This window comes from Tetrao urogallus, assembly GCF_951394365.1.
Source record: "Tetrao urogallus genome assembly, chromosome: 3".
NCBI classification, from domain to species: domain Eukaryota; kingdom Metazoa; phylum Chordata; class Aves; order Galliformes; family Phasianidae; genus Tetrao; species Tetrao urogallus.
Window position 1 is genome coordinate 90,463,681 of NC_136815.1, and position 20,749 is coordinate 90,484,429.

The following is a 20,749-nucleotide window of genomic DNA, read 5'->3' on the forward strand; positions in this document are numbered from 1 at the left end:
CATCCTATGCTGGCATTGGCATTCTGTACATACATCTTCCTTCTTTTGTCAGGGACTGAATGCGAGGGGTGCTCACAAGTAAGACAAGAAGCAAAATAAAATAAACAAACAACAGACTGCAAATGAAACTGGTTTTGAAGCAAGACACTTAGTTTGTGGAATTCAAATTTTGTGAAGTGCAATATATTATAGACCTTCACGCAAGTCCTATCACTGAATAGACTGCAGCTCGGAGAAGACAGGTTTCTAGTCCTAATCTACTAGGATCTAGTCCTAGTAATTTAAAAACCCTTCCAGGAAGCATCCAACTCATCAAATATTTAACCAAACTGTTTTAAAGCTATGTGTCTAGCTGCAAAACAGCCAGAAATTTCACATCTGTTGTTTTATGAGATTTCCAGATTATCATCCACAGATGTAATTGCTGTGAAATTATACACAAGAGTCTAGTATTCCTAGTTGTAATTTCAGGAAGAACTGAGTGAAATATTTCATCCCAAGATTTCATGATTTGAAAAACAAGAGTATAAAAAAAAATAGAAAAAATGCTATGTACATCTGCATCCCTGTTACTGCATCAGTTTCACATTTCTGTCTTTCTGGTCATATTCAGATCGTGTTCAGATTCAGAACTAAAGCAACTGCTTCCATTTCTTTCTTGTAGACAAAAGTTTAAGAACTAATTAATCCACACAGAATATATTTTTCCCTGAAGTACTCTCACATAGCTTACTGCTGAAACTAGCAGTAATTATACACATTTTTAAAGCACAGAAAACTCTCAGCTTTGGATACTTAAAGGGAAAATTAAAGACAGAGCAATTTTGGAGATTTAATAAAGGAGCATATACTCACAGGAGGCCCAAGCAGTTTTTCAATTGTAGTGAAGTTAAGAATTCCTTCTGTATCATTGAGAAGTAGCTAAAGAAGTGGTTAAGGAACAGTTTATTTCAAATACCAAACAAAGCACATAGGGGTAGACGTACATTTTTAGAATTCTGCAGAAAGTTAAAACATCTTGTTTGAAATGTGGTAAGAAAATCACAAGTAAGGTCACAGGAAATGTTAGCTAATACAACTTTTGTTACAGATCTGGAATAACAATACGTAGCACTTGCATTTCATTCATTATGTATGGATTTCACAATGTTTTAAAAACTTTCATTAACTGACTCTCATACATTTTTAAGTTGAAAACTGTGACTTTGTGTATTGTGGTCTGCGGTCATTTCTCCACGGTCAAGATTAAAATAAAAATTTTATACTCCAGCATGTCACTGGCATTCTGAGATGGTGAATCTATCTGACCACAATCTACTGTGTAAGTTCAAAGTTAGAATTATGTTCTGAACATGTTTGCATCACACAATGCAGTGTCATGGTAGTGATTCTTCAGTTAGCTCTGATCATGCTTCTGTGTGTAGTTGGTGCAGCGCAGAGAAATCATTGAAATCATCCGGATTTCCCAAAACTGTGTAGTTTATCTGGAGTAGTACCATAGCTAATGAGTTCTGAGTCTTCAGAAGCCCAAAGAGAGAAAAGTAATAACAGTGCTTTTATACTTCTTTCTATCCTGGTATTAGTAAGCTGTACATTAGCTAGACATCCCTTCAGACACTGAAAGCCCAAAAGGGTGTGTATGCCCCTGCTGCTAAGTGACAGAGGCAAACTGGTAACAATAGACAAGGAGAAGGCTGAGGTACTCAATAAGTTTTTTGCCTCGGTCTTGTCTGATAACTTTTCATCACACAGATCTCGAACAATTGGTTTGGAAGGACGGTACTGAGGAAGCATTGTCCCTCCCATTGTGAGTGACGATCACATCCATGACCACCTGAAGAACTTGAACATCCACAAGGTCCTGTGAGATGCATCCCAGAGTTCTGGGGGAATTGGCTGATGTGGTCACTAAGCCACTCAATTACATTTGAAAAGTCATGGCAGTCAGGTAAAGTCCCTGGAGACTGGAAAAAAGGCAACATCACATCCATTTTTAAAAAGGCTAAAAAGGGTGACCGAGGGAACTACCAACCTGCCAGTCTCAGCTCTGTGCTAGGAAAGATCATGGAGCAGATCCTGCTGGAAGCCATGCTAAGACACATGGAAGACAAGGTAGATGATATGGCAGAAATAGCATGGCTTCACAAAGGGCAAATCCTGTTTACCAAACTAGAGGCCTTCTATGATGGTGTAATGGCATCACTGGACAAGGGAAGAGCCATTGATGTTATCTATCTGTACTTCAGTTAGGCCTTTGACATGTTTCCCCACAACATCTTTCTTTCCAAATTAGGAAGATATGAATTTGAAGGGTGGACTGTTCTGTGGATGAAGAACTGGCCCAGGTGAACATCATGAAGTTCATCAACCCAAGTGCAAGGTCTTATATTTGGGTTATGGGAACCCGCACTATCAGTACAAAGTAGGGAATGTAAGGATAGAGCACAGCCCTGACAAAAAGGACTTGGGGATACTGGTGGATGGGAAGCTAGATGTGAGCCAGCAATGTGCCCTTGCAACCCAGAAAGACAACTGTATCCTGGGCTGCATCAAAAGAAGCACGGCCAGCAGGCTGAGGGAGGTGATCCCTCTACTCTGTGCTGGTGAGGACTCACCTTGGATACTGTGTCCAGGTGTGGAGTCCTCAGTACAGAAGAGACATAGAGCTGTTGGAGTGCGTCCAGAGGAGGGCCACAAAAATGATCCATGGAGTGGAACACCTCTCCTCTGAGGATAGGCTATGGGAGAGCTGAGGCCCTTCAGTCCAGAGAAGAGAAGGCTGCAAGGTGACCTGGTAGCAGCCTCTCAGTATCTAAAGGAGAACTACAAGAAATAAGGGGACAGACTCTTTAGCAGGGTCTGTGGTGACAGGACTAGGGGAAATGGTTTCAAACTGAAAAAAGGGAGATTTAGGTTGTATATAAGGAAAAAGTCTTCTACAGGGGGGTGGTGAGGCACTGGAACAAGTTGGCCAGAGATGTGGAGAAAGGCACGAGTCCATGGAGGCATTCAAGGCCAGGCTGGACCAAGCTCTGAGCAACGTGATCTACCTTGTGGATGTCCCTGTTCACTGCAGAGGATTTGGATTAGATGACCTTTAAAGGTGTCTTCCTCATTTAAAGACTATGATTTTAAGGATAGAATTAAATTAATGAAGTTGGTCCAGGACTTTTGGTCCAACTTCCTGCTCAAATCTGGTCAAACTAGATCAGGTGCAAGAGTCTTGAACACCTTGTGGGATAGAAATGCCAGTTATTAGTAACCAATTCCAGTATTTGAGCATCCTTGGAGAAAAACAAAACAAAACAAAAACACCTCAAATGCCTTATATCTAATCAGAATTTCCCACGTTCCAACTTGTATCCATTCAGGTCTCATGGTAATGCTACATAGCTCTAAGATGAGGCTTGTCCTGTCTTCTCTGTAACCCGTAGTTAGGTAGCTGTAAACAGCAAGAAAGTCTCTCCTTAGCCTTCTTTTCTTCAGGCTGAACAAAGGCAGTTTCTTCAGCATCCTCATATACCATCTATTTTTGACCCTCACCATCTTGGGGTCCTGCATGGACTTTCTTCACTGTGGTAATATGTTTCTTGTACAGGGACACAGATGGATGTGGTACTCCAGATGTGGTTCTATGAATGCCCACCATAACTTTCTGAGCCCAATACTTGACCCAATTTTTCACCTATCTTATCATCCTTTTATCTAATTCATAGGTCAACTGCTTGGTGATAAGACCATGGAACATTATGGTTTAAAACCTATAAGCTAATTTTCTAGTTAAATAGGCGTTCTGAATGCTACATAATACAGTCACACATTATGTTGGAAGAGTATTTAAGTACATTCACAACAACAACAACAAAAAAGCTATAGATGAAAAGATACACTAACTTATTTTTGTCATTTGTTTCATTTCTTCCATGACAACACCCCAACAAAGTGATAATCTAACCTTGTTTTGAATTCAGAAATATGAACCGAATACTTATAGAATCTTGAACCAGTCCACTTGTTCATCAGGCAAGCCTCACCACCTATTTCAAGTTCAATATTTGTGTGCAGCAATATATTCCCATTCAATGGAATGAAATACTTCTGAATTTCACAACAGCAGGGCAGGGCATGTATTCATGTGCCGGGATTCACTCAGCACATGAAGAAGTATGTTGTACTGAAGGTATTGTCAAGTCTGAATGCCTCTTCAGCCTGTAACTATGTCCAAATCATAGCTGTCAGATCACAGTCCTTTGCATCTTTTGTTACGAATGAAGTGTGTGGGACTTAATTTTGAAGTTGGTTTGAAAAGAATTCTGATTTAAATCACTGCTTTGAATGGCTGCTTGACCACATGGTCTTCCTTCCAACTATTGCACAAGTCTCTGAATACTATTTTTCTAACCTGGGATGTGAGGAAGGACACAATTGCATTGTCTTATTGTATGTTCTACTAAGCTAATCTAGTTTATCCATCCAAGCATGGCAGTTTATGGCCAACTGTCTGTGCTGTGAGGTACTACTGGTATCAAGATTCATGCAGTAAAAGCCTGTTACTTCTAACAGGTGCTGCTCCCTGCTCTGTGCCCTCATGTTCTACAAAAAAAAAACAACCACCAAAAAACCAACAAACAAAACAAACCTGGAAATCTGTCATTAAAGAAAATAAAAAGCATGTTTAAGTCCTGCAGGCAGCGCTCCTTTCCCTCTCCTTCCTTCTCTTGTATATACCTGTATATGGTATTAGATTGTGTAGTATTTTGGAATATCAAGCAGCAGCAAAATGAGACTTTTTTGTATATTAGGGTAGATTCTGATTGATATAGCAGAAAAGAGTAGAAGAAGTAGAAAGGATTGCTAGCTTCTGAGGTGTCAAAAAGTACTGAAGAAGCCTGGAAATAGCTAGGGCCTCAGTTCTATCTTAAACAGAAAGAATTACTGCAAGCAGAACTAACAACTTCATTTAAAATTACAGAGCTAAAATACCAGAATCAGCTGTTGTGATGTGGATATTGGTTTGACCTGGGTAGGAAAGATTTCTGAAGTGAACCACAGATGTTTGATGTTTGACTGTCAGAAAAACATGAGAGTGAAAGAATTATTTGGATAATTTAATCTTCTGCCTCAGCGTATGTATTTTAAACAAAGTTCCTGTCATTATACAAACATCTGTGAAGTTGGTAGAACTCAGTGTCCCAAATATTTACATATACTTAAAACCACAAACATGTTTAATCAACTGTTTCAAATTTCAGCAAATTTCAAGTCCTTGGAGAAATCGTCTGATTATCCATAAGTAGATTTTGTAGCGCATGAGAATAGAAGGCTCTTGTTGTACATTCACAGAATATTTGTTCACTAGGAATGTTCATAAAGCCACCCTACTTCGTAAAGGAGCCAACTGCTTAAACTCTAAGGTGTTTAGAAAAGAAAACTGCTTTCTGTACAGATTTGTAATACACTGGATGCAATACAGCTTCTAGTGGGATTTATACATTTCTTTAACACAGTGGATGTAATCCTTACACAAGTCATGGAGAATTCAAAGGATGCACGGTAGGTATCTTCAGAAACATTAGACAGATGTGTGAACTGTGGCTGTCACAACATATAGAAAGCCAGGTTCATTATTACTGCAAACAGAGCTATCTAGTCACTATTAGGAATAAAGGCCCCAAACTAGCAGGGCTGAGAGAAAGAACATAAATTTTAAGTCAAGGTCTCTGTCAATTCCTTTTCCTGTCACAGCTATTTAGGGAAATTCCCAGAAACTTCAATGGAAACGTTATGAAGTACAGAGCTGGCGATACACCCACTTTGAACAGGAGTTTGAAGTAGATGATCTTCAGATATCCTTTCCAACCAACATTTCTTTCTATCTACATTTCTGCTCACCAAGGACTTAGCACGACAAGTCTATGTGAGATGCTAAGAATAGGTAATAGTTTAAAAAAACAAAAGAAGTTGTTTAGGATTGGCTAGTCCATGGGATGTCAATATATTTGCTGTCAACAGCAAATAGTGTAGGTGAATGATTGGACTAGATGATGTTGGAGGTCTTTTCCAACCTCGGTGATTCTATGATTCTAAAGATGTTTTGGTATTCTTTTGTCGGTTTGAAAGGGGATTCATCTTAATCTTTAGCTATCATTACTTCTAACTAGTATTTTTGCAAGGGCTCATGTACAAAAAACAAACCTGACTCCACAAAATACATGCAGATAGAGGATATTGGGCAGTTTTAGCTTTAGCTAGAAGCTGAAGCTTGTGGTATTTTACCCTTTGATACTTTTAGCTTTTGCTTATACTACAGAGTCAGTACTCTGGCTTGTATAGTGAATACCTGCTAGAAAAAACAATGCTATGTGTCTCTCCTGCATGTTGATGTGACTCACATACCTTGTTATGTTAAACATTCCCAGTTTTGTATTTCTCAGGTTTTTTTTTATGTGACTTTCATGATTTGTGCACAATCACTTGGAGAGTTTGAGAGAAGCTTTCAATATTATCCCATAATTCTTGTATGCAAGCTATTTACCCTTTTCCCTTCCTCTTTAATCTTTTCAAGATACACTCATTAGATGCAGAGAGATATTAAGCTCTTTTGTTTGTTCATTTTAAGGAGTGGAATTAGAATCTGAACATCAACACCAGAATTGCCAGTTAGGCAACTGCTTGGGATCTTTAAGTAGAGTTACAAAGAATTTGATGCTTGACAAATGCACTTACCTCTGGTATGGCTATGACTGGTCCTGGTGGTCCTGGTGGTCCAGGTGGACCCACAATATTGTTCCCATCCTGTCCTGGTTCACCCTATTTCAACAACATTACACATGAAAATCCCATTTAGTAAATGCTACACTTCACATAGGTTTCTCAGAAAGAATTAAACCATCCAATCTCACCTGAGGTCCTGGGTCACCTTTCTCCCCTTTTGGACCCTTCGCATGATAAAAAAGAACACAACAGGTGTAAATGATTTTAAACAGAAAATGTTGAAACTTCATTCTAACTTCAGAAAATGCAGAAGAGTGAAACACAGTTACAATCCCCAGCTTTCTGAAAGCACAAATGGGACTCAGATCCTCTGTGGGTCTGATGTTTAAAATTATCTGACAATGTTCACAAAAAACAAATGAAAACACACCATGTGATTAGTTGGGCATTGATTCAACAAGCCTTTATTTCACTGTAATGATATCAGATGTGCCTGGCTGCTTCTTCCTTTTTCATCATTGACCACCTTAGTTATGTTCCAGATTGCCTGATGAACTGAGCAGGGAAACACAAATGAACTGAAGAGTCATTTTTCATCAATAATTATTTCTAAGCTTAATTAGCCTCTCAAGATTCACTCTGCTGGGGATATAGACAGTTCATTTGACATGAATGAGAGGAAGGTGGCACTGAATGAGCTTCCAGCTGAAGAATTATATAATCCCTGGGGCTATTAAGCAGGAAAAATGCACTTAAATTACCTATGAGCATGTTGGCTTCCACATAATTAAAAGCAGAGCTAAATTCTGAATAATTAAAAGCATAAGGATCATCAAAGAAAGGGAAGTGGCCTCTGGAGAGCTCTGTATCTCTTCTGATTGGTGAGGGGGGCATTGGCTCCTATGTTTGGTGTCTAAGATAAATGCTCCACATTAAATGGGACAAATTCAGACCCAGCTCTCCACATGCAGCTAGCAAGTATTGTGAAGGCTCCAACTGTCAGATACAGGTTTGAAAGGAAGTGTGTGTAGGGTGATCATAGCATATGATATTCCAACTCACCACACCTCCAGGATGTCCAGCGATGCCAGGTTTTCCTTCTGTACTTGGCCTTCTCTGATACACACAAGAAAATACTGTTAACCAAGATAATCAGTTTTCAGTCTCATACAAGAATGCATGCATGGGTGAACTAATAGGATACATGGGGGGTTTCCATAAACTCAGAATCAGTTGCTCGGATTAGTCAACAGACCTCTTCACTGATCCTGCTGTTTCCCTGTCTCCAGAAAAGATTTTTCCAATGCAGCTTCAATAATTCTTCATCATTGCTCCTACCTCTGCTTAGCAAAAGGGTGAGTTGTTACTTTCCCATAGGGTTTATTCTGTGCAATACTTCCATTTGCAGTTAAGTGACTCTCAGTCCTGAGGTGGAGGTGGGAGAGGCATTGAGTGTAAATGGGAGGGGGTGGTAGGGATGTTGGGGTAAAAATTTGGTAATTTCTTCTCTAGTTCAATGGAAGACTGCAATTTAGTGCTAAGAATCCAATCAATTACACTCTATGGGAAAAACAGAAAGTATTACACTGCAATAATAATGCAGTTTCCTAGAGAAAAATAGATAAAAGAAGGCTGAAAATTCTTAAAGGAATAGATAAATAGAAAACTACCTTATTTTTTTAAGTCTATTTTTCTCTATGTTACATGAAAGAGCAAAAGAAATTGCACAGAACAGCCTAGTGATTCATGCAAGTGCCAAACTAGCACTGTATTTTTCAGTAGTGGTTTGTTTCTTTGTTTCATTTTATTGCTTTTTGTTTGTTTGTTTTAATGCTGTTTTTGTTCTGACATATTACTCTGCTTCAAAAAATACTTTTGGGTTTTCACTGTAGACATTACCATGAAAATGATAATACTTTTCTAATAGAAGAAATACTGAATATGAAATGAAGACAACTGTAAGAGATTCATTCAGTGTGCAGCTAAGTTGGTAGAGCCCCTTGCCATAAGATCTTATAAGTTACAAAAGTCTATGTAAATGTCAGGGAAGGTATCAAATTAATCTAGAAGAGATCTATGAAGAATTTCAGCAACCATTTCTAGCTGAAGAAGTCCTGAGTCACAAATTGTTGGAGCCTGGAAGATTACTCAGGACAACTGCAATGTAATACATGCCTTTTTCTAAGGTCAAACAGTATCCAAGCATCTGCTCAAACTGCAGCTACTTTTGACTGTTACTGGAAGCAGGATACTGGGATGGATGGATGTGGACTGAGAATTATCTAGTACTCTGCAGGAATCTCTGTAAGAATAACAGAGCATCCAAAGAAAAATAGCCTTCTAGTGTTGCAACTCATGTGTGACAGAAGAAATTAAAAGTTCATCAGATTCCAAATTCTCACTCTTCTTGGGCCTCACTGCACAACCTTCCTAAAAGATTTAATGTGTCCACAACATTTTATTTCTATTTTTGTCTGTGAAAAAAAACCATATGGCAGTTTATTAAGATAATGTTTTGCTTTTAAGATGTTTTCATTTTATACGGCATTGCAGGATAAAAGTTGTTTGTGGCTGTAAAAGGGATTTAGGAACCTAAGAAACTAATGGGGGTTATAGGTACTTGCATGAGTTTTAAAAATGGTACTTGCAACTTCAGGCTCCTCAGTTCTTATAGAAAATGGTAAATATATGCATATGACAAAAGTATTTGGGCAGAGGAAATAAGCTTGAACAAATAGCATTCTTCAACAGAATTCTGTCCTTTCAGGCATGCTGGTACAGGGAGATCAAATTTCTGTTATTACAGATGCTGAGTAATTTCATCAGTTGATTTGACTGAGTAAATTTAGTTTGGAAGAAAAGACCTAGGATAGCATGATGTTTTACTGTAAATAAATTACACACAGACATGCTCATTTCCAACTTCATATTTTAAGATTGTAGACCTGCTTATTGCTAAAATAGAACAGGACTAAGAACTGGGTGGATCTTTTTTTATCTTTTTCTTCCCTTGAGGATTGAAGAGAGATTGACTGTTTTTAAATAACACTGGAACCATTCCATTTGCAATATATGCATGTGATTGAAATATATCTATCACAGTAGCAATAATAATTACTCAAACAGTGACTACAGAACAAAGCAATTGTATTAATAAAAATTAAGAAAATAACTTATGGCTTCAAGCAGATTAAAAAGAAAAGCATAAAACGACTGTCCTGTGCATCAGCGCATCACCTTAAGTGATTACAAATACAAATATCCCTGTGAAATGACAGTGCTAAAAATACATACAGCAGATTAAATTTATGTCAAGTAGAGTCCTGGTACATTATTTTGTTTTATTATTTTATTTCATTTTAATAAATAAGTAGCTGCTGGTAGAAGATCGTAGTAATAATTCTGTAAACATTCAGAAACAGAAGGGTAGATTCATAATTATTTTTATCTTGTTTCATATGGCAGCTCTTGATTACAGTGATGTCTTAAATGCAAGAGAAGCCACTGTTTAATCCTATCCTATCCTATCCTATCCTATCCTATCCTATCCTATCCTACCCTACCCTACCCTACCCTACCCTACCCTACCTTATTCCATTCCATTCCATTCCATTCCATTCCATTCCATTCCATTCCATTCCATTCCATTCCATCTTTCATTTCTAGCTAGAGGTGGACTCCAGGAAGGATTGAAACTCCAGGAAGGATTGAAAAGATGGGGATGGTGATGGGGAAGACTGGAGAAGGCATTTGGCATTGTGCTCACAGACTCACATCCTGATGGAGGATTTCAGCCACCCAGATCTTTGTGGAGAGAGCAACATGGCAGACGGCTAGCAATCAAGGAGACTCCTGGAGTGCAACTTCCTGGTCCAGATATTGGAGAGACCAACCAGAGGTGAAGCATTACTGGATCTGGTGCTCACGAATGCAAAGGAGATCATTCATTAAAGATATTAAGATGCATGGCAGTCTGGGCTTTAGTGACTACACCCTGGTTGAGTTTGTGATCTTGAGGGATGTGGGCCTGCCAGAGAACAGCCAGAATGTTGAAATTTAGGAGAGCAAATTTTGGGCTGTTAAAGGCATTACTGGAAAAGATCCCCTGGGATCCCCTCCTTAGGGATGTAGGAATGGATCAGAGCTGGCAGCTCTTTAAGTACACCTGTCTGAGAACACAAGAGTTCTCCATTCCAGCATATAAAAAATTAAGTTGAGGAGGCAGGAAACCGGCTGGGCTGAGCAAAGTCCAGCTGGTCAAACTGAGGAATAAGAAGGATAAGTATAAGCAAGGGGAGCATGGATAAGTAGCCTGGGAAGTATATCAGGGTGCTCTTCAGACCTGCAGAGATGGGATCAGGAAAATCAAGGCGCAGATGGAACAGAGCTTGACAAGGGACATGAAAAAATAATAAGGGATTCTTTAGCTACTGTCATCAGAGAAGAGACAGGGAAAAGAGAGTGCAACCCCTTTGATAAATGAGAAGGAAGAACTAGCTACAACAGACATGGAGAAGGCTGAGGTACTCAGCAAGTTCACTGCCTTCACTGGCAGTCAGGATTCCTAAGTCTCTGAACCTCTACCCGGGGGTTGAGAGAGCAAAATTCTTCCTGCTGTAAGAACAGAGCAAATCCAAGACTGCTTTGTGAGTTTTGATGTGTACAAGTCTACGGGGCCAGACAACATGTATTCCAAGATCCTGAAGGAACTGGCTGATGTGGCTGCCAGACCACTCTGCATCATATTTGAAAAGTCATGGTTGTCAGGTGAGAGTGTCAGTGACTTGAAAAAGGGAATAATTACTCCCATTTTTAAGAAAGGGAAAAGGAAGACCTGGGAAATGACAGAGTGGTGACTCACCTTTGAGTCTGGGAAGATCATGAAGCAGATCCTCCTGGAAGAAATGTTAAGGTACATGCAAGATGATCTACAACAGCTAGCCTGACTTCTCAAAGGGCAGATCATGCTTAACCGATCTGGTGGCCATCTATGATGGAGCAATGGCATCAGTGAACAAAGGAAGAGCAACTGATGTCATGTACTTGGGTTTCTGCAAGGCCTTTGGTATGGTCTCACATCACATCCTTATCTCTAAATTAGAGAGATAAGGATTTGAAGGTTGAATTATTTGGTGTATAAAGAATTGGTTGTATGGTCACAGCCAGAGAGTTATGGTCAGTGGCTCTGTGTCCAGGTGGAAGCTGGTCTTGAATGATGTCTCCTGGGTGTCTGTACTGGGACCATTACTCTTTGACATCTTTATTGCCTAGACAGTAGGACTGAGTGCACTCTCAGCAAATTTGCATACGACACCAAGCTGAGTGCTGCAACTGACACAATAGAAGGAAGGGGTGCCAAACAGAAGGACCTGGACAGGCTTGAGAAGTGGGTCCATGTGAATTGAAGGAGATTCAACAAGCCAGTGTGCAAAGTGTTGCACTTGAGTAGGGGCATCCCCAAGCATTGCAGACTGGAAAAGAATCTCACTAAGAGCAGCCTTCTGTCAGTTCCCTCTGTACTCTCAGGTGGATTCCATTCAACCCCATGGACTTACAACAGACCAGCTGATGTAGCAGTTCACTGTTTCCTCCTGAATTGTGGAGGTTTATTCTGCTCTCCATCCCTGGCTTTTTGATCAGAGGTCTGAGCACCCAGAGGATGACTGGCTTGACTATTAAAGACAGAAGTAAAGAAAGCATTGAGAACCTCAGCCCTTTCCTCATCTTCAATAAAAACATTCCCTGCCACATCCAATAAAGATGGGAGATTCTCCTCAAGATGTTAGAATAGTTCTTTAAACAAACAATAGCATTTATATCTGTTCTTGGAGAACTTGAAGTATCTCTAGAATAAAAAGAGAGATACAAAAGGAACAGTGCAGATACCAGCAGAAAAAAAAAGCATTTATCTGTGGGTTAACTAGAATCTTTTAACCACCTCCAAATTACCACTGCAATTCTATAGATGTTCAGTAATTTTGACCACTGCTTTTTTCCTATGGAACTGTCCTCAGTTTATATGAAGCCTTATATTGTATCCTATGAAATAAGTAATAGTAAAGCAAAGCAAAACAAAACAAAACGTGGGGAAGATTTCCCGAGCAGAACAGCTAGATTAAAAAAGAGAAAAGGGTAAAACAAATGTTATTGTTGATGCAGACAATCTCTTAGATTTGCTTCATGAAAATGTTAATGTAGTAGCTCAAGTTCCTGAATCTGAGTGTGCTCGCTTTGCCTTTCTGCAAAGTACTGCAATCACCTTCTGCTCTAAAAAGATAATTTAAATAAACAGCTCTCTAATAACATGTAAAACTCAGCTTGAGTTGACCAGATCTCATATTTTAAAGTGATGAAGATAACATTATCAGAAGTAGAATGTAGCATTTGAGATATCTCTCTATGAATAGATTATTTTTCTTTTGAGTATAACATATTATGAAGTCACAAATGTAAAAAATGTGCCTCTGTATTTCCATCTTACAGAAGAAACTAAATTCATGGCCTCAAATATGACAGCATAGGAAAAGCAGTAATTTAAATGGGACATGCAGCTTGATGTTAATGAATGCTGGCCATTCTGTATGTACATTTAAATCTTCAAATTATTTATGTGTGAAAGATAGTACCAAAGTTTTTCCTTGTAATACAGTAGTAGCTTTGAGATCCCGATATTAGTAATGATAATTATGTACAGCATACGATGTTAATGGCTAATTACTGAACAATTTAATGAAAACTGCCTAAGTAAGAATCAAATAAAACAGTTCAGTTGGATGGGATCTGCAAACATCTTTAAGTCCAACTGCCTTATCTCTTCAGGGCTAACTGAAAAATAGACATGTTGTTGAGGGAATTGTCCAAACGCCACTTGAATGCTGATGGGCAGGGGGCATCAGCCTCCTCCCTAGGGAGCCTGTTTCAGTGTTTGATCATTCTCACAGTCGAGAAACAGTTCCTAATGCCTGGTCTGAACCTCCCTTCGTGCAGCTTTGTGTCGTTCCCATGTATCCTATCATTGGTTAGTAGGAAGAAGAGACTGGCACCTCCCTCTCTGCTTTCCCTGTTGTAGAGAGCAATGAGACTGCCTATCTGTCTCTTCCAGACTGGACATCCCAAGTGTCTTCAACCTCATAGAATATGCTTTCCAGCCTGGAAGGCATGTTTACTGACTTTGTTGCCCTCCTCTGGATGCTTTCAAGTACCTTGCCATCCTTTTTGTATTGCTGAGGTCACAATATTGAGGTGAAGTTGCACAAGTTCTAAATATAGTGCAGTAATCAACTCTTTTGGCTGGCTGGCTATGCTGTATTTAACGCACGTCAAAATGGAATTTGCTCCATTTTGCTGCATTCAAATCATTGATAAGAATGTTGAGCAGAACTGACCCTAGAATTGACCGGTGCTAGTGATTATCTGCCAGCTATATGAATCTCCATTTACTACAACCATTTGTGCTCTGCTGTTGAACCAGTAAATCACCAAGCATAGTGTGAAAGTGTTTACCTCACAGTTGGACAAAATGTCCAGAAGGATACTGGGAGGAACGATCTCAAAGGCCTTACTAAAATCCAGAAAGATTATCTCTGCCACCTACCCTTCAGACACCAAGTGGCTGACCTTTGACAGAAAGAGGTCAAATTACTCAGGCAGGAATAATTGATGAACTGCAAGATTCATTAATGAACCCATATTGAGTATGCCTGATAATATCTTTGTTCTGTACATGCTTTTCAATATCTCCCAGGACAGTCTTCTCTATAACTTTTTCAAGGACTGAGGTTAGACACATTTTTGTAGCTTCCTGGATCTTTTGTTATGTCCTTCCTGTAGATGGATATAACTGTGACTGTCTTCCAGTCATTAAATAAATCCATTCCTTGCATGATCAATTACATTGCCCAAGTGCCCATAGTAAAAGGAATTGCAGGTTTCCCATAGGAATGTGTCAGTCTGTAACAAATGATTCTATCTGTAACAAATGACTCATCAGTTTCTTCTTGGACAGTTGTAAATATAGAGATGATTACATTTTCCCTTCTTAAGAGAGTACATCCACAGCTATAACAAAGTGACAGTAAAATACCTCAAATCCTAAACTATAGCTTACACCTGTGGGTCCAGGAGGTCCAGGGGGTCCCGGGGGTCCAGGAGGTCCAGGGGGTCCAGGTTTCCCAGGAGAACCATCAGCACCAGCTTCTCCTTTAGGGCCCGTTGATCCAGTGACCCCAGTGTCACCCTAAAATAGAAGGTCAGTCTACTGTTAGTTATACTGAACATGCACAAGCCGAGGCAAGTAAGCGCTTGGGTTTCAAAATCATAACCTATTACACTTCTTAGCCCTTTCCTTTGGTAAATTGCAAGTAACATGTTGTATTGGAGTGATACAGTTTTCCCGTGAAGTCACTGTCCTTTTTTTTTTACCTTTGCACCAACAGAACCAGGAAGACCTCTATCACCCTGTAAAAGAAAAGCAATTCTTATTATTTAAAGTAAGAATATTAATCATGAAAAAAAAAAAGCAATTGTGACTGTGATTGCTTAATTTAAATACCCACAAAATTCTGTTTTGTTTAACTTGATGTCAAAATGTGCATTCCATGAAATATTAGACCCCTTAATTAAAAAGAAAATAACCCATATTTCAGAAGTTACAGTAACAGGTGAATAGTTCTGGTCTGGTATGCATACAGATGGCAATTTCATATTTCAGTTTTGCTGGAGATTTTGTTGGTCTAGAGAATCAAACACTATGGATCACGTCTTCATGATTCTCCACTTACATGAGGAAAATCCTCGTGGACAGTAACCAGAAGCCGAAACTGATGCCACGGAGGTTGTCTGGGACACCAAATAAAGGATCACCATTATGATTACCAGATGATTACCAGTATGGTTTTAGGTTCTTCTGCAGTAATTAAGTTATTTGATTTGCTTTTATATACCTCCCTTAAATATCATTTTCTAATGGATAGAAAGGACAGAAACGCAGCGTGCAAATATTTATGGGGCATTGAAGCGAATGGGCTTAATTGTTATATTGGCAATCTCTTGTCCTTATACATTCAACAAAAACTGCATGAATGAGATCTGAAAAAAATGGGTAATCAATGAAATCAATGAAATCAATGAAAAAAATGGGTAATCAGCATCAAAATGATAGCAATGACTTCTTCCAAAATTAATGACAAAAAAAAACCCAAATATATTAAATATCAATCCAGGGAACAAACTGGCTTTACTTTCCAATCTTTGGTACCTTCAGCAGCTTCTCCCACTGGTCTTCTTTATATTAACCGTGAAAAATGTTTATAATTAGATATAGCAATATAGATTAAGCCAAGGCTTTAAAAAAAAAAAATAGTAGGAATGGAGAAATCCTATTATTCCAAGGTGCTGGGGATTGTATGGAGCAGGAGCAAATATACAGTAATTCACTTTTAATTACATTTTATCAATATATGTAGAAAACATAATCAGGAAACAGGTACAGCAAGGGGAAAATTTTTGAAAATTATTATTGTTTGTGGGAATTCAAGAGAGGCTATTCAGAACTGATGCTGTGGAGCAAGATAAACAGCATGAGAAAGCAAGGCTGACAACCAAGGACATCTCTAGAAGAAGAAAAAAGCAAAAGGAAAGGCTCAAGCAGCTGGATGTGTGCCTACCCGCACAGTTAAGAAGTGTCAGTGGAAGACTTTGTTGGCATGTAAAGGCAGATGGGAAAGTTGTAAGGGTGGATGGGAAAGTTAAAAAAAAGGAAACTTGTGAGTGTACATAAGTGATGTGAGAACCTGTAATAAATGATTTGGATCATTCACATCTGAGTCCGTGCCTGATTGCCACAATTTTTCTTCCAATTAATACAATTTCCACATCAAGATTTTTTCCAATAAACAGAAATTCAAGTCCATTGTTCTTTCGGTAGACTTCTTTCTGCTTACACTACTGATTATAGTAGGAACATTCTAATAGTTACTATTCAAACATGCATTCTTTATTTTCTGGATGGCTACTAGATCCCATCTGTGCTGCAGTTCTACTAACCTCAACCTTTTGAAATCACAGTTTAGAACCTTCATTCTTCACATGTCACATTAAAAAAACCCTTATTATTTAATAAATTAAAAAATTGTGTCAATGTTCTGGTTGTTTAGGAGTTGCTCCTTGTGGTATGTGAACTTTCAATGTGCTCTTGTGAATGTACTTTCAACTCTTGTGCATAAACCTTGGTATATAAGGTCACTGAAAAATGAAATTTTCCTCTGGTTATTTAAATCTGGGAGACAAAATCACAGAAAGAGGGTTGTACAGGGCCTCTGTAGGCCTTCCAATCCACTGCTCCCCTTGAAGCAGAAACATCACCATCTCTACATCAGGTCAGCTATGGCTCTTTCCAGACTGAGCATGAAAACCACTGAGAACGGGGCTTAGATATCCTTTCTGGGCAACATGCCACAGTTCTGCTCCCCAGGTAGTGAATAGGATCCTCCTAAAGGCCTCTTAAGACGTAGTTTTTGGCCATGATAATTTGCTGCATCATCTGGCACGATGAGGAACTGTTTGGCTTCATCAGCTTTGCTGTGGGCCCTTCAGACATTTGCAGACAGCTGTTAGGTCACACCTTTCTCTGCTTTTAGCCAGATGTAACAGCCAGATGTAACTCCTCCCCTTGTGCTGGCTGTAGTACTTATTTAACCCTGCATGAAGCCATTCAGCACGTCAGCAGAAAACTAAGTAGTCCCCTGCTACCATTTGGAGTATCTCACCAAATGCTGCATGAAGGCTTGAGTTGCCACCAGTGTGGGGTTGGGATGTCGTGGCTGAGAGTGACAGCACTGCAGCAGCCATCAGTTAAGACAGGTATGAACTACTACAGAAGTACACACAACTTGCTGTTAGCAGTCAGCAGGCCTGCTCTTGTGCAGCTTGGGCTAAAGCACATGGAACAGACTACAGAATCCAAACTTAAGTAATTCCAATGCCCATATACACATACAACTAGGAGCTGGAGTTCTTCCTACAGACTTGCCAGTTTTTTATTGGTGAATCCCAATCATACTGCATTTAGAGCATTTCACGCTGCAGAAAATGAGATTGCAACCACCTGGATTTCTCAAAATGCCTTTTGTGATATGTTGTAATAATCTGGATTTTGAAAAAAATGAAGCCAGCCAACACTGTGTTGCAAGGATAATAATTTATGGCTTTTTTAGCTTAAAGATATCACATCGAAGTAGGAGCAACACAAATGTTTACCTTACCTTTTCTCCCTTCTGTCCTGGTGGGCCAACCACTCCATCAAGTCCAGGAAGACCTTGCGGACCCTGTAGATGATAGCAGATCTATAGCAGGTGTGATTTGATAGTCTTTTTCTTAGGAAGGTATTTTGGACCAACTCACGAAACAGCAGTATAAAATACTAAAGGTGATGGTCCTTCACATGGCACCAGGAAGCAGCTCACAAGTACTAGCACTTGTATTTCTTGTCTTCTGACAGTCTGGTTTTGTATCAAAGCATTATTTAAATGTATACTAGTACTAAATTATATCAAACAATCACATAATAAAACAAAAAGTAATTAAATATTATATAATATAAATATGATGTTTGCATGTAAAATAGCCAATTTATGCAAACTGGAACAGGTTGCCCAAGGAGGCTGTGGATGCCCCATCCCTGGAGGCATTCAAGGCCAGGCTGGATGTGGCTCTGAGCAGCCTGGTCTGATGGTTGGTGACCTTGCACACATCAGGGGTTTGGAACTAGATGATCATTGTGTCCTTTTCAACCCAGGTCATCTGTGATTCTATGATTATGATTCTACAATCGTGCTTTAGGGCAGGAACAACATCAAGGCTTGTCTGTGAATTGTTACTCACTTCAGGGCTCAGTTCAACAGCGGATCCGTCTTCCCCTGATGACTCAGGATGCCCTACATCTGAATCAGGGGCTGGTTTTCCTGGAAGGCCATGCGATCCTGGGCTGCCCTAATTAAATTGGTAGCATTGTTAGAATGCCCTGACAAATATGTTCAGTTCTCTTTTGGCCAAATTCATTTATTTGTTACACAAAAATGGGAGAATTTCATACAGACTGTTCATGTTCATAAAACTCTTGGCTTTGGTCCCTATCCCTCTTCCACTTCTAGTTTCACAGATGTACTTGTTACTCATGATCATACTGACTTTCTCCATTCTCGCTTTCTGAATTGTGCCTCTTTGTAATAAGTTATATTTTGAAATAAAAAAATGAGAAATTCTGTGCCTGCTTTCTGTAATCACAAAAACATCTTAGAGATATTCCACTGATTAATCTGAAATGAATTCAGGGGGTCACTGAACAAAGGAAAATGGTTAGGTATTTACCACTGATTTCCAAGAACTTCTTCTATGCTATTAATAGAGCACTCAGGACCTTACTCATGGCTAAGACCTGACTGTGCTTGGCTCTTTTTTAATCCAGAGCCCTGCTTTTGTGAGTTCTGTCTCTCAAAATATATCAGCTCTCAGTGAATGGGAAATACAACAGTGCAGCCCTTCAGTCTCTAAAACAAGGCTTACTTGAGGTCGTTTACACAGTATGGTGAAAGTGACAGATTTAGCTATGTTAAAGAAGTACTCATCATCCTACTTGTCTGATTCTGTGTGTGGAGCCTGTTGATCCTGCACAACCAGCTCTCAACTACTGCATTTTACAACACTACCTACTGAAATGAAGCTAGATAGTGTAGCTGCAAAATAAAGTGTTTTAGTTGATTCCTAAGTTATGCAAGCTCCTTCTGAAGCTGAGGTAGCCATCTCCAGAAGATGTTTTGACTACCCTAATTAAACCAGTGGTCAAGTATAAGTTAATGGCCCAAGACTCAAATTTTGCCCAGCATGAATTCTCCTTTTTAACTGTTGCTGAGCCAGAACATTTCTCTTTCCTAGCCAAACTTCATACAACAATACTATTCTTCTTCACAAAGGCAAAAATATAGGAAAGTGCAAACGGCAGTAAAAATCAAATAACAGTGGAAGGTGTTGTGTAAAATATTTCATGCAAGCAAGCATACATTTTATAGCAGGCACTCTGAATTAAAATAAATAAATGATATAATTCCTATCTCCTTTTTACTGCCTTCTCAGTGCCAGATTAAAAGCGTTTTCTCCTTTAAGGAGTTTTCTTGAAATTACTTCTTTGTTGTCCTTTTCCTTTCTCACATTTCTTCCCCACTTACGTACACTTATGTCTTTGAGATCTTTACATGAAATCCCCAGTGTTTCCTACAAAGCATTTCTGAACGCTAGGTATTAAATATATATTTATATTTCTTTGGGAAATTGTAATATTGTCAATTGGAAAAGAAAATGGATCATCTATTATCTGGATGGGTAAAATGAAGCTCTTTGTTAAGCTCATGTGAAATAAGCTTCACGATATACTTACTCTTAAAATCTCAGTCTCTCTATCAGCATATCCAGAACCCAGTTCTTCAGGTTTCAGTCTAATCTGAAATTAAGTCAATCCAGTTTTAAAATACTGCTTCCAAAGATGAAAAAATATCACTTGTCAGTTGCAGCCAATACAGTTCTAGTCAATATAACTGTAGCAGAATGTCACTGATGAAAGAACTTATAATTCAACAAAAATATTTCAGTTGTGTCTGGTGATTTCATACTATTGTATTTCATGAATACCCATCTCCGTATTTACCTAATCATGCTTTATGAGTTGTGACACAGTCCTTCAGGACGCACACAGAATGTAACTATTTAAACTGATTGAAGACAAAAGGATATCTCAGACAAATTTTAACTTCAGAAGGATACCTGTCACTATTAAGAATACAATAAAAATCATATCCAAAACTTAGCAACTGTTTCCTACAATACCCTAGTTTGAAAGCCAAATTCTGAGATTCTCACAATTGCAATCCAAAGAAACTTTTTACAATGGGAAATTGATATACCAAAGCATTTTCCAAAACATTTCATTTGAAAATATTGTTTAGTTTTAGTATTACAGTTTGACTGTACTCATCCAAATGGAATT

At 38.9% G+C, this 20,749-nt stretch overlaps 1 protein-coding gene across 1 annotated transcript in view; it reads right to left on the minus strand.

The window, feature by feature from the left end:
• The window catches only part of COL15A1 (collagen type XV alpha 1 chain), a gene marked incomplete at both ends in the record, with an annotated part of 106,643 nt that overhangs the window by 35,522 nt on the left and 50,372 nt on the right, over positions 1-20,749 (minus strand). Inside the window, 9 exons of the mRNA XM_079533921.1 lie at positions 856-921; positions 6,727-6,810; positions 6,903-6,938; positions 7,777-7,830; positions 14,798-14,950; positions 15,136-15,171; positions 17,976-18,038; positions 18,595-18,702; positions 20,144-20,206. Coding sequence (XP_079390047.1) covers positions 856-921; positions 6,727-6,810; positions 6,903-6,938; positions 7,777-7,830; positions 14,798-14,950; positions 15,136-15,171; positions 17,976-18,038; positions 18,595-18,702; positions 20,144-20,206 — 663 coding nt within the window. The remainder of the gene's footprint in view (positions 1-855; positions 922-6,726; positions 6,811-6,902; positions 6,939-7,776; positions 7,831-14,797; positions 14,951-15,135; positions 15,172-17,975; positions 18,039-18,594; positions 18,703-20,143; positions 20,207-20,749) is intronic.